The 11,270-nt window shown below is 30.4% G+C and overlaps 2 protein-coding genes across 2 annotated transcripts in view; both read left to right on the plus strand.

The window, feature by feature from the left end:
* The window catches only part of LOC100211966 (uncharacterized), a 92,950-nt gene that overhangs the window by 10,239 nt on the left and 71,441 nt on the right, over positions 1 to 11,270 (plus strand). The window lies entirely within an intron of this gene.
* LOC136085381 (uncharacterized) lies at positions 4,594 to 4,980 on the plus strand. Its single transcript, XM_065806682.1, has one exon. The coding sequence runs from the start codon at positions 4,594 to 4,596 to the stop codon at positions 4,978 to 4,980; it is 387 nt and encodes a 128-aa protein (XP_065662754.1).

The following is an 11,270-nucleotide window of genomic DNA, read 5'->3' on the forward strand; positions in this document are numbered from 1 at the left end:
TTGTTTACTTGTCAAAACACTGGAATTCGGTCAGTGGGCATGCGTCGTCTAGGGGACGTCCGTTAATGTTACATTGGATTTTACCATCAGTCTAGTATCTTCTTTATCTTGTGGAAAACCCCTCTCAGCTTAGTAAATCAGGAGTTCTTCTAAAAGTTTTTTAAAAATTATTTAGAAATTAAATTTTATTATATCCATATTTTTAACGAGGCGAAAAGTTGCTGAAAATTTTTGTAGTTAGTATCAGAAAAAATCTAAAAAAATAAAGTTGCGTGAAACTGTTCGGTTGGCTAATTATCGTAGTTGAATAGTACAAAACAGTTTTGTCAATTTTAAATGGGTGTTATTTCTAACGGTAAAGCGTTGCACACAATTTGTCTAAAAAAACAATGAAGTTTATATGATACTAAGGTATCATAGGTCTATCTATTGATAGGCTTAAGGTATCATTCAGGAGGCTTAAAAATAAAAAAAATGTCATAGTATACTTTCAAAATGGCCCATTACGGGAGAGGGCGCTAAGTTTTGTAAAAATATTTTCACGTTAAAATGTCAATGCAAGATGGTCTTAACATAATAAGAAAAAAAAACTTGTTTGGTTTTTTCACGCACATGATATAACATAAATTGAACAAAAATAGAAAAGCAAGAAAACAATATTGTTGATAAAATAATACAAAAATGGAAAAAAAAAATTAAACGTTGGAGTTTTCCCGCTCGGCGCTCCTCCGTGCCTCATTAACTTTCTATATTTTATAATTTAAAAAGGGTTCTTTTGTTAATAATAAGAGTTTAGATGGAAAGACGTATTGCTTGTTTTTAATTATTGCGTTCTTTTTCCTTTATTAAAATCAAATTAAAGAGAGATTTTAAATTGGCGCCCGATGAAAATAGAAGATTTATCAAGGAAAGAAGATATTTACTAGATAAAGAACTAGAGTGAAGAAAAGTAAGATGACTTGAACTAGTTTTAGAGAGCTAAAAGTTTACCTGTATGTTTTCCTTTGTAAGATAATTTGTTGTTAAGTTTTTGTTTAAAGTTAGTTTTTGTTGGACTTATTAAAATTGTTGTTTATTTTTGAGTTTGTTGTGTTCATTCAAAGTTTTGGTATTAGTAGTTCATATATTCATTTTGTATTGACATTTTAACGCTCATAATCATCTATAATGGCAGCCTTAAATAGAAAACTATCGCGGAGGACAGGTCTGCAAAACGATATAAGAGAAATCAGTGATGAAATTGAAGCGAACCTGACAATATAGTTACTCTTCGAGGATTAAGAAATTCATTAAGTGCCGCTACACAAGAACTAAGAGAACTTGAAGAAGAAATCATTAATTTAAAAGAACCAAATGACATAGCAGAGTTTGTTATTCAACCCAAGAGATTTGTTCGTCAATTATGAACAATTAAGGGTTATCCTTTTGAACTAATTGTTCAAAGGATAACCCTTGTGAACAATTAGTTCACAAGGGTTATCCTTTAATTGTAAGTTACCGAAATTAGAGATCCAATCCTTTGATGGAAACCCTCTAAAATGGTACTTTTTTTGGGACCAATTCAATGCAGCTATTAATCAAAACGAATCTTTAAGTGAAATTGATAAATTTTCCTACTTAAAGAGATATTTGAACCGTGTTCCACTGGAAGCCATTTCAGGTTTAACACTGTCAAATGAGAATTATAAAGAGGCTATTGATATTCTAAAACAACAATATGCAGATCCTCAAGTTCAAATTACTGCACATATGGAAACTTTGTAAAAAGTTCGTCCTGTGACATCCATGGATTATATAGAGCAATTGAGGAGGCTGTACAATGAGATCGAAATATGTATCAGAAATCTAAATACATTGAAAATGGACATCAATTCTTATGTTTGTCTATTTATATCTATTCTTAATGAAAGAATACCTGAAGAGTTGAAAATCCTTATATCAAGAAAGTTTGGTAATAGTAGTACTTGGTCGTTAGAGAAAATGTTACAACTTTTTAATGAGGAACTATTGATCAAAGAAAGATGTCAAAGCATTTATGCGCAAAGGGAACATAAATAAAAAAACGTTAATGAAAGTAGTCGATTTACTACCCAAAATTTGCATGCTCAAGGAGGTAGAAAAATTAATAAGTGTTTGTATTGCCAAGGTAACCACTCATCAAGTAAATGCTGTGTAGTAACTAATATTGAAGCTCGTGTAGCCACATTAAGAAAATTGGCTAGGTGTTTTATTTGTCTGCAAAGTGGTCATACAGCAGAGAAAATAGAATCACCTTTATTTTTTGTTCTAATTTAACAAAAATGGCAGTGAAAAAATTATTAAATCTATTTTATTTCTTATTATCTTCTACTACAACTAAAAAGTTTATAAATTGGTATGTTTCAATAATTACAAATGGAAAAAAAGTTAAAAGTATTTAATTTGTGGAGTAAATAGAATTTGCCTAAATTACGTTATATACAAGAAAATATTTTGTTTTTTGCTCATTTAATATTTAGTATTGCTTCCTGATTTTTTAATGACTTCAAATATGCGACTTGACAAATCCTAATCACAAGATTTTGGATAGTTTCTATAGGTATTTCATTCCAAGCTTGTCTGATACGATTTTTCAGCTCCAAGGTGGATTCAAATTGCTTACCATTTTCATAAACCTTTCTAGAAAGTATTCCCCATAGAAGATGCAGGCTATTCCATTACATGAATATTTCTTTCTCTAAACCAAGCTTTTGTAAGTTTTGAATTATGGATAGCAGCATAATCTTTTTTAAAAGTGAAATTTTTACCCATCCATTCCTTATCATGTTCAAGCAAAATAATGAGTCAATGTAGTCCTGTGAATTGATATTTGTTGAAATCCATGCCAGTGGGAGTTTTCCAGCAAAGGTAAAAGCCCCCCCAAACCATGACAGTTTCATCACTAAAGTTATAACTTTTCCGAGTTTCTTTCTCTTTTCGAAGATCGTGCCAGTAATGTTTATCGCCATCAGGACCACCTAGATTGAACTTTTTTTCATCACTAAAAAGAACTTGATGCCACTCTTCCTGCCAAGACATGTGTTCTTTTTCAAATTGTAATCTAACTTCTTAATGACGAGCAGTAAGTTTTGGTTTTGGTTTACGCTTTTTCCAAACTGTGTTTGGATCTTCATGTAAGATTTGTCTCACAGTTGAACAGATACATGTAATTGTAAATCAGCACGAATTTGAGATGCAGTCATGTGCTGAGTAGCAGCACGACGTACAATAACTTATTCAGTACGTTATCAATTTTACGTTTGCCACCACTTCCTATCTAAGTTCCATAATTAACGCCAATCTTGAAGTAATTATTACCCACTTTTGGAGATCTTTTAATTTTCTTTGCAATTTCCCTATTAGATAAGCCTGTATCTTTGTATGCTTTAATTACTGCTAATTCTTCATTCGTTAAACGCTTACCACATTCCATTTCAAATTAAGGTATTAAAGACCAAATGTTAAAAACTTTATGAGCACTGATTTCACAGTATTTGTTTAATTTACAAATAATAATAAAAAACTCACAAATGCGTATTACCAGATCAAAATATTCAAGTAAACTGAAAATAATTATAGATGAGGCTAATTCTATTAATATCAGGTATTTATGGTTTTATCAAATGTACCGCAATTTAATTATGCTATATTATAATCTATAAAGTTGTTGTTTGTAACAATAATTATATGTGTGTGGATAGAAAAGATGCACCGCACAAACTTGCTTACAGATTTACAAAACATTGGATCAGTACATGGTGAGGCTAATTTTATTTTCTCCACTGTATGACCAAAAACTGCGGTAGTAACTTTGTATGCAACAAGTATGGAAAACGCCACCATATATCGATCTGTCAAAAGGACAGTGATACATAAACATAGACAAACAAAGAGTCAAGAAACTAAAGAAACCAACGGAACTCATACATGATCGAATAATAGTAATACCGTTCTTCTACAAACTGCCACAACTCAAGTATCAGATTGCCAAAATTATCCTTCAAAAAAAGTTTTATTTTTGACAGCGGAAGTCAATTTTCATACATAACTGAAGAGTTAAGGAATGCTTTAAAACTAAAAACTTTAGGGAAAAAGAAACTTGTTATTAAAACATTTTCGAAACTCAAATGGTCAAGTAAAAGTGTTAGATGTAATATAACTTTTTGTGAAGCACAAGATTAACAAAGGTTGGACATATTTAGAAGCATTATGCATCCCAGAGATTTGCACACCAATTAAAGGACAAAATATTACAGAAGTTGTGTATAAATATAAACATTTGAAACATCTAGCAGATAATACATTTAATACAACAATGAGTATTGACATTTTATTGTTGACTTTTACTATACTTTCATCACTGGCAAAATAATTTGAGGTATTGATGGTCCTGTAGCCATTGATTTATCATATTAGGTTGGATTTTGGCAGGCCGAAACAAATTATCTACTCCGATTGCCTCAAAATATGAATTGTAGCATTCTTCCTTTGCGTGATAGTGTTGATAATGAATTAAAAAGTCAGTTACAGAAATTTTGGGAGCTGGAGTCGATTAGTGAGCTTTAAGACAGTGTTATGAATCAATTTGAAAAAGAAATTACATTTAATGGAAAGCGATATGTCACAAAATTACCTTTTAGACCAAATCATGTAATGCTGTCTGATAATTTTAATATTGCTAAGAAACGTTTGGAAAATTTACATAAAAAGTTAAAATCTGATGAAAAATTACTTAATGACTATATTAAAATATTTACACAATATAAGAAAGATGGCATAATAGAGAGTGTTTCAGGTGATGAAATTACAAAACCACCTGGATCAGTGTGTTATCTACCGCATCACCCTGTTATTAGAGAAGAAAAAGAAACAACAAAGGTGCGTGCTGTTTTTGATGCATCCTGTGCTGTAAATCCGCCTTCATTAAATGATATCTTATACCTTGGTCCAAACTTGTTATAAAAGATATTTGATATTCTTATTCGATTCGTTTGAATGTTTTTGGTATTATGTCTGATATCAAGCAAGCTTTTTTAAATATAGTAATTGTTCCAGAACATAGAGACTTTGTACGTTTACTTGGGTTTAGTAATTTAAATCATAATGATAAATTAGTTGTTTACCGATTTACTCGTGTTGTGTTTGGTGATACTTCAAGTCCATTTATTTTAAACGGAACAATACAGCATCATCTCAACAAGTTTTTGTCTTCTAACCCTGAATTTATAAAAAATATTTTACCTGATTGGTATGTGGATGAATTAGTGGGTGTGATAGTTTAGGTGATGGTATTAACAGTTTTATCATACAACAAAAGATATCATGTTAAAAAGTGGTTTAGAACTTAGAAAACGGGCAACAAACAATTTAGAATTACAAAACCACATTGATAACTCTGAGGGATTTATTTTATATAATGGTGAAAATAATGAGTATGATAAAGTTGATATAGATACTCCATTAAATAATAAAAGATTTTGGGAGTCAATTTGGATATTAAGAATGATCAGTTTATATTTAAATTTCAGTCACTTTTAGAAAAAGAAAAGTCGTTACCCAAGACAAAAAGAAATATTTTAAGTTTAGCTGCATCAGTTTATGATCCTCTTGGGCTAATATCACCATTTACTACACGTGTTAAAAACTATATTTCAAATACTTGTAAGGACAAACTAGAGTGGGATGAGAAGATTTCTGATAATGTCAAGTTCTAATGGAAGTCGTTTGTATCGCATCTTTTATAAAAGAAGTAAAAGAAAATACAGTATCAATAGAGTTGCATGCTTTTTCAGACAATTTTTTTCAATCCAAGCTTATGCTTCCATTATTTATATTCGTGTTATATCAAAAACATCAATCAAAACTTGTTTACTTACTTCAAAAACTAAAGTTGTAACTCATGACACAAGTCCTAAATTCCATTGGTGATCAGGTTGTTATATCAAAAATTGTATCATGGTCAGATTCTTTATTTGCATTATACTGGATTAAGAGTAAATCATGTAATTGCAAGCCATGGGTTGAGAATAGAGTTATGAAAATAAGGGATTGTTGTGATAATTACCATTTTGTTCATGGTGAAATAAATCCAACTGACATCCCAACTCGTCCTGGTGATTTGACTCATTGTGGTGGTGGTTTGACTCATTGTCATAGCAGTAGGTGGGTGGAAGGTACAAGGTTTCTTAGGGAAGAGAGTGTTATATTTCCAATGTTTGAGTTTAATAAGAATCATTTAGTTAAGGAGGCTAACAAGGAATGTAGTAAACATGGTAAATCAGGTGATTCAGTGGTAGTTAGCAATTTGTCTTCATGTACTTTGTTTTGTGGGGAGGTGGTCCTCAAAAATATTATTGATATAAAAAGGTATAGCTCTCTACAAAACTTAGTTAGAGTGACCTATTATGTTTACCGTTTTGCAAAAATGTTGTTGAAGAATGTAAGAAATATTAATGACAATAATTTAACAAATGATATACTGGCAGTTTATGAGTACAATTCGTAATGATAAAAGGGTTAACAAAGTTAAAACAATATTTAGTTTATTTGAGGACCAATATGGTTTATTACGACTAAAAGGGCGTTATAGTAATAGTGAAGTTTTGAGTTTTGAACAAAAGCATCCTATTATTTTGCTGAGAAGCAGTTATTTATGTGTTCTTATAATTCATGAGTCCCACAAAAAAGTATTCCATCAAGAAGTCGAAAGCACTTTTAACGAAGTACGAAAAATATTTTGGATTACCCAAGGAAGGAAAGTAGTTAAATCAGTGTTACAAAAATGTGTAATTTGTAAATTCTTCCAAGCACAAACGCTTTCTAAAAAAATTCAAAATTCAGGAAGATCAGAACCTGATCTTCCTGAACTTCGAATACGGTCAACCAGAAGCTTTAAATAAACTGGACTTGATTATGCTGGTCCATTGTTTATAAAAGAAGGTAATAACAGAGCTAATGTATTAAAAGTGTATGTGTTATTATTGACCTGTGCAACGACTAGAGCAATTCATTTAAAGTTAACAAATGATCTGCAGGTACCTTCATTTTTAAGAGCTTTGTGAAAATTCATATTAAGACGAGGAAGCCCTGAAATTTTAATAAGTGATAATGCAAAAACTTTCAAAGCAAAACCTGTTTGTGAATTTATGTTAAATAGGGGCATTCGACAACAGTTTATTCTTCCTGCTTCACCCTGGTGGGGATGCTTTTATGAGCGATTAGTGCGTTCTGAAAAACTTTGTCTCAATTCTTATTGAGACAAAGTTTTTTCTTATTGTTTATGCAAGATCTTTCTTGCATAAACAAATAGTTACATACGATGAGTTGTCATCAGTTTTATGTGAAGTCAAATATGCAATTAACCAGCGTCCGTTAGTTTATGTTATTGATCATGACTTTTCTGAATCATTAAATCCGTTTCATTTGATGTTTGGTGCTGACATTTCTCGACGAGAATGTACAATATCGGAAAATGTTCCAATTTGCTTACATCCACAAGACTGCTCCAATCAAACAAAATATATTAGAAAACTTTTTGAAAGTATTTGGAACAGTTTTTACAATAGCTACATGAATAAACTAAGACAACATAATTTGTACAGAAAAGATTACTATGCCTCAAACAATCGTCAATTAGTCAAAGGTGACAGTATTAATTAAAGATAAAAACAAAAACTCCACGTGGACAATGGAGGATAGGAAAAATTGAAAGGTTAATCGCTGGTCGAAATGGTGTTGTACGAGAAGCAGAGTTAGCAATTATTTCTAAGGAGAAAAGACGTACGAAAACTGTTAGGCCTCTACAGAAATTAATTTCTTTAGAAGTTAGTAGTACAGCAAAAAATGTTGACTCAAAGCGAAGAGCAGCAGTTGTCGGAGAAGAAACAAGAATAATCTTGGAACAAGTTTACTAAAATAACTTTTACTTATTTTTTTTTGTTAATTATATATTGTTGACTACAATGGTTGTAGTCAACGGGGGGAGTGTAAAATCTGGTACGTTGGAGTTTTCCCGCTCGGCGCTCCTGTTAACCTTGTGTCTCATGTTAACTAAACTGTATACACTTGTTAGCAAATGAAGACGAAAAATCATTTTTATATACATTTTAAAGTATTTCTGCTTTTTTTTAAACTTCTAATGGCGATAGTTTCATTATTTAAAAGTTCATTTTTATTATTTCAAATTATTTGAGCTTCATCATTGCACACTTTTCTTTATTGCAGTTCAGAATGTAGTTTATCAATTACCAGCAGCTGTGGCGCAGTGGTAGCGCACTTGCCTCAGAAACAAAGGGTCCGTGGTTCAAACCCCACATCTGGGCAAGTTTTGCGACATCGGTTAGGAAGGAGGCGTGAACTTCCAATTAAATGCGTCCGCGGTGCTCTGTGATAAGACCAAAAGGGCTTCTTAGGGCACCTAAATAAAATTAAAAAAGAAAAAAAAAAAGCATAAAATGTTTAAACTTTGAAGAGTCTCGAATTTTAAAACTTATTTCTGTATTTTCATTTGCAGATAATTTTCTTTTTCTTTTGCATATTTTTCGATATGTTTTGTGTTTCGAATTATTAAATCCTCTCTGTTCATAGGTATCAACCAAGGATAAAAGGCTCTATAGAATTTCTATAAACTTTTGAAACATATGGCCTATATATAGAAATTCTATAAAATTTCTATAGAATTTCTAATTTCTATAGAGCATTTTATTCTACTTTTTTTTTCTATAGAAAAAATGTTTATAGCAATTTCTATATAAATTAATAGATATTCTATACAAGTTCTATAGAATTTCTATAGGCCATATGTTTCAAAAGTTTATAGAAATTCTATAGAGTTTTTTTTCCTAGGAAATATATGGAAAATATAAATAGATATTCTTAGATCTGATACATATCGAGTACGCAATTCGTATAAACTTACAACTGTTTTTTTAAATCTCAATTGACTGCAATTGTTTACTAGTTTTGTTGAATCTTTCAGGTATATTACCCCATAATGTGGTTGTTTTAGTTGTTTCAAGACTATTTATTTTTAAATATAGCCCATTAGCTTCTGATCTTGTGATTGGCTTTTCTGATTTATCATCTTTGATAAAAGACTGTATTAATTATTTCATTCCAGTTTTTTTTTAAGCTGATATTTGCATCAGATCTTCCTGACCACCTGGTATCTGCAAGCCTATACTGCTATTATACTATCTGTCGATATTATCTTTAAGAAATGTTTTGTAAATTTTTATTTATTATTTTTTTATTTAAATCTTGTTATTCTTTAATTATTGCAAAACACAAACTTTTTTATTTACTAATGAAATATTTAGCATGTATGTAAAATTGTAATATGTACATGGTTATCGACGGCAAGACCTTACGGTCTTCTAAGAATCTCCGCATATTTTTTTCATGTATTAAAAAACTTTACTTGTAATTGTTTATATTTTATATTTCAGCTTGTAAATTTTATGTAATATTTTCAAAAATGTTTTAAAATGTAATAAAGAACAACAACAACTTTAAGTGATTTTTTTTTGATAATTAGATGGGAAATACTTTAGAACAATTTAAATAAAAGATTTTATGTTTAAATTAAATTGTTCTAAAGTATTTCCCATCTATATGTAGTAGCACTGAAAAGTTTACAAATATTTTGAAACAGAATAAAAAATTCAGAAACATTTCTACAACAGTCCACAGAGCATTCACCAACAAGATTTAAAGTGCATTAAATGTGCATTAAAATGTGCATTAAATGAATGTGCATTAAAAGAACATGGTACAAATGTAGCTAAAGGATCAACTACTTTAATGCAAGCTTGAAATTCTGCATATCTACCAGACATGTTAGACGCATTGTCGTAACTTTGACCACGACAATTGGTTATATCTAACTCATACGATTCTAAAACTAAAAATATAGCACTTTAAAATTTAAACATTTTGTACCTTCAATTAGTGGCGTAGGAAGGTTTTTAAATGTTTAAATAACCAACTTTTGAACAAAAAGAATATTCCAAACTTTTTTACGTTCATATGTATGACGAAAAGATTTTTCACAAAAAAAAATTACTGTGATAGGAAAGTAGGAACAAGAAACCCTAAAATCTTAGCCCCCCACCCCTACCCTAAACGTAAAGTCAATTGAATTATTTATTTTTTTATAAATATAAACTGGTTATGTATTCATCAACAGATTTCAAATTTTATATTTAAATTATTCAGTGTTCAGTTTTTATGACCATGGGTCCTATCCTATAAAGTAAATTTTTACAATGTAGCTACATTGTAGACATTGTAAAATTACACAGTCCACAGTGGGAATTTACTTTTTCTGGACAAAATTCATAACTAATTTAATAATAGGGCTATATTCACTAAAACTAGCATGATCACTGATATTAACTGCGCTTTTTATAAAGGTAATATTTTTTATTTCGTTGCTATGGATACCTTTATTTTGCTTAGCAACAACCACAATATTTGCAGATATTTTAAGAGTGCTATATTCACTAAATTTGGCATGAGTTCCAATATGAGATAACATTTCTTATAAAAGTGACAAGTTTTTACTATTTAGTTGCTATGGATACTTATATTGCTTAGTTACCAGACATTTACCTTAGTTACAAAGGGGTAAATTGATTTTTGAATAAATTTTATCTGATTTTCGACCCACCTGTATTGAATAATAATACCAAAAATTATAAAAAAATAATATCGATTGAAGATTGTTTAAATAATTGTATAACATATGAAGGATATGTTTTATGATTTGTTAGGTGTGATGTTGATTAACGCAGTGATGAAATAACAGGATCACTGGAAACTAGGAGTCTATTGATTTGATCAGTATTTGTGGCTCTTCTGTCTGTTTTTCGGCTGAAATTTTCGCGATAAGATTTGAAGTGTTTATTTCTAGCCTCTTGAGCTTCCTCTGACATAAGTTCGATTGATAATGTACGGCTTTTAATTATGTGAGGCTCATATATTAATGCTTTATGAACTAATTGAGCCATGTAATACCATGATAAAGGGACGCATATAGTCTAACAGTGTCAATAATCAGTCTATTTCATATCCTGAAGAGAGTGTTACCAAGATAATGTAAAATCTGAAAAAAAGGTTTTGATATTTTTATAAATGCTTTGACTAGTAGCATCATCAAAAAGCAATGACACGTGAGTGCCATTGCTTTTATTGCTTTGTCGTTCAATATTGAGTGCCTCAACACAGGTTCCTGAAGTGCACAAATTCTTTGA

The sequence above is a fragment of the Hydra vulgaris genome, chromosome 09, assembly GCF_038396675.1.
Source record: "Hydra vulgaris chromosome 09, alternate assembly HydraT2T_AEP".
Classification (NCBI taxonomy): Eukaryota; Metazoa; Cnidaria; class Hydrozoa; order Anthoathecata; family Hydridae; genus Hydra; species Hydra vulgaris.

Excerpts from the sequence above, each read along its gene's own strand:
- LOC136085381 (XM_065806682.1), top strand. The coding sequence starts at position 4,594 with ATGAATCAATTTGAAAAAGAAATTACATTTAATGGAAAGCGATATGTC.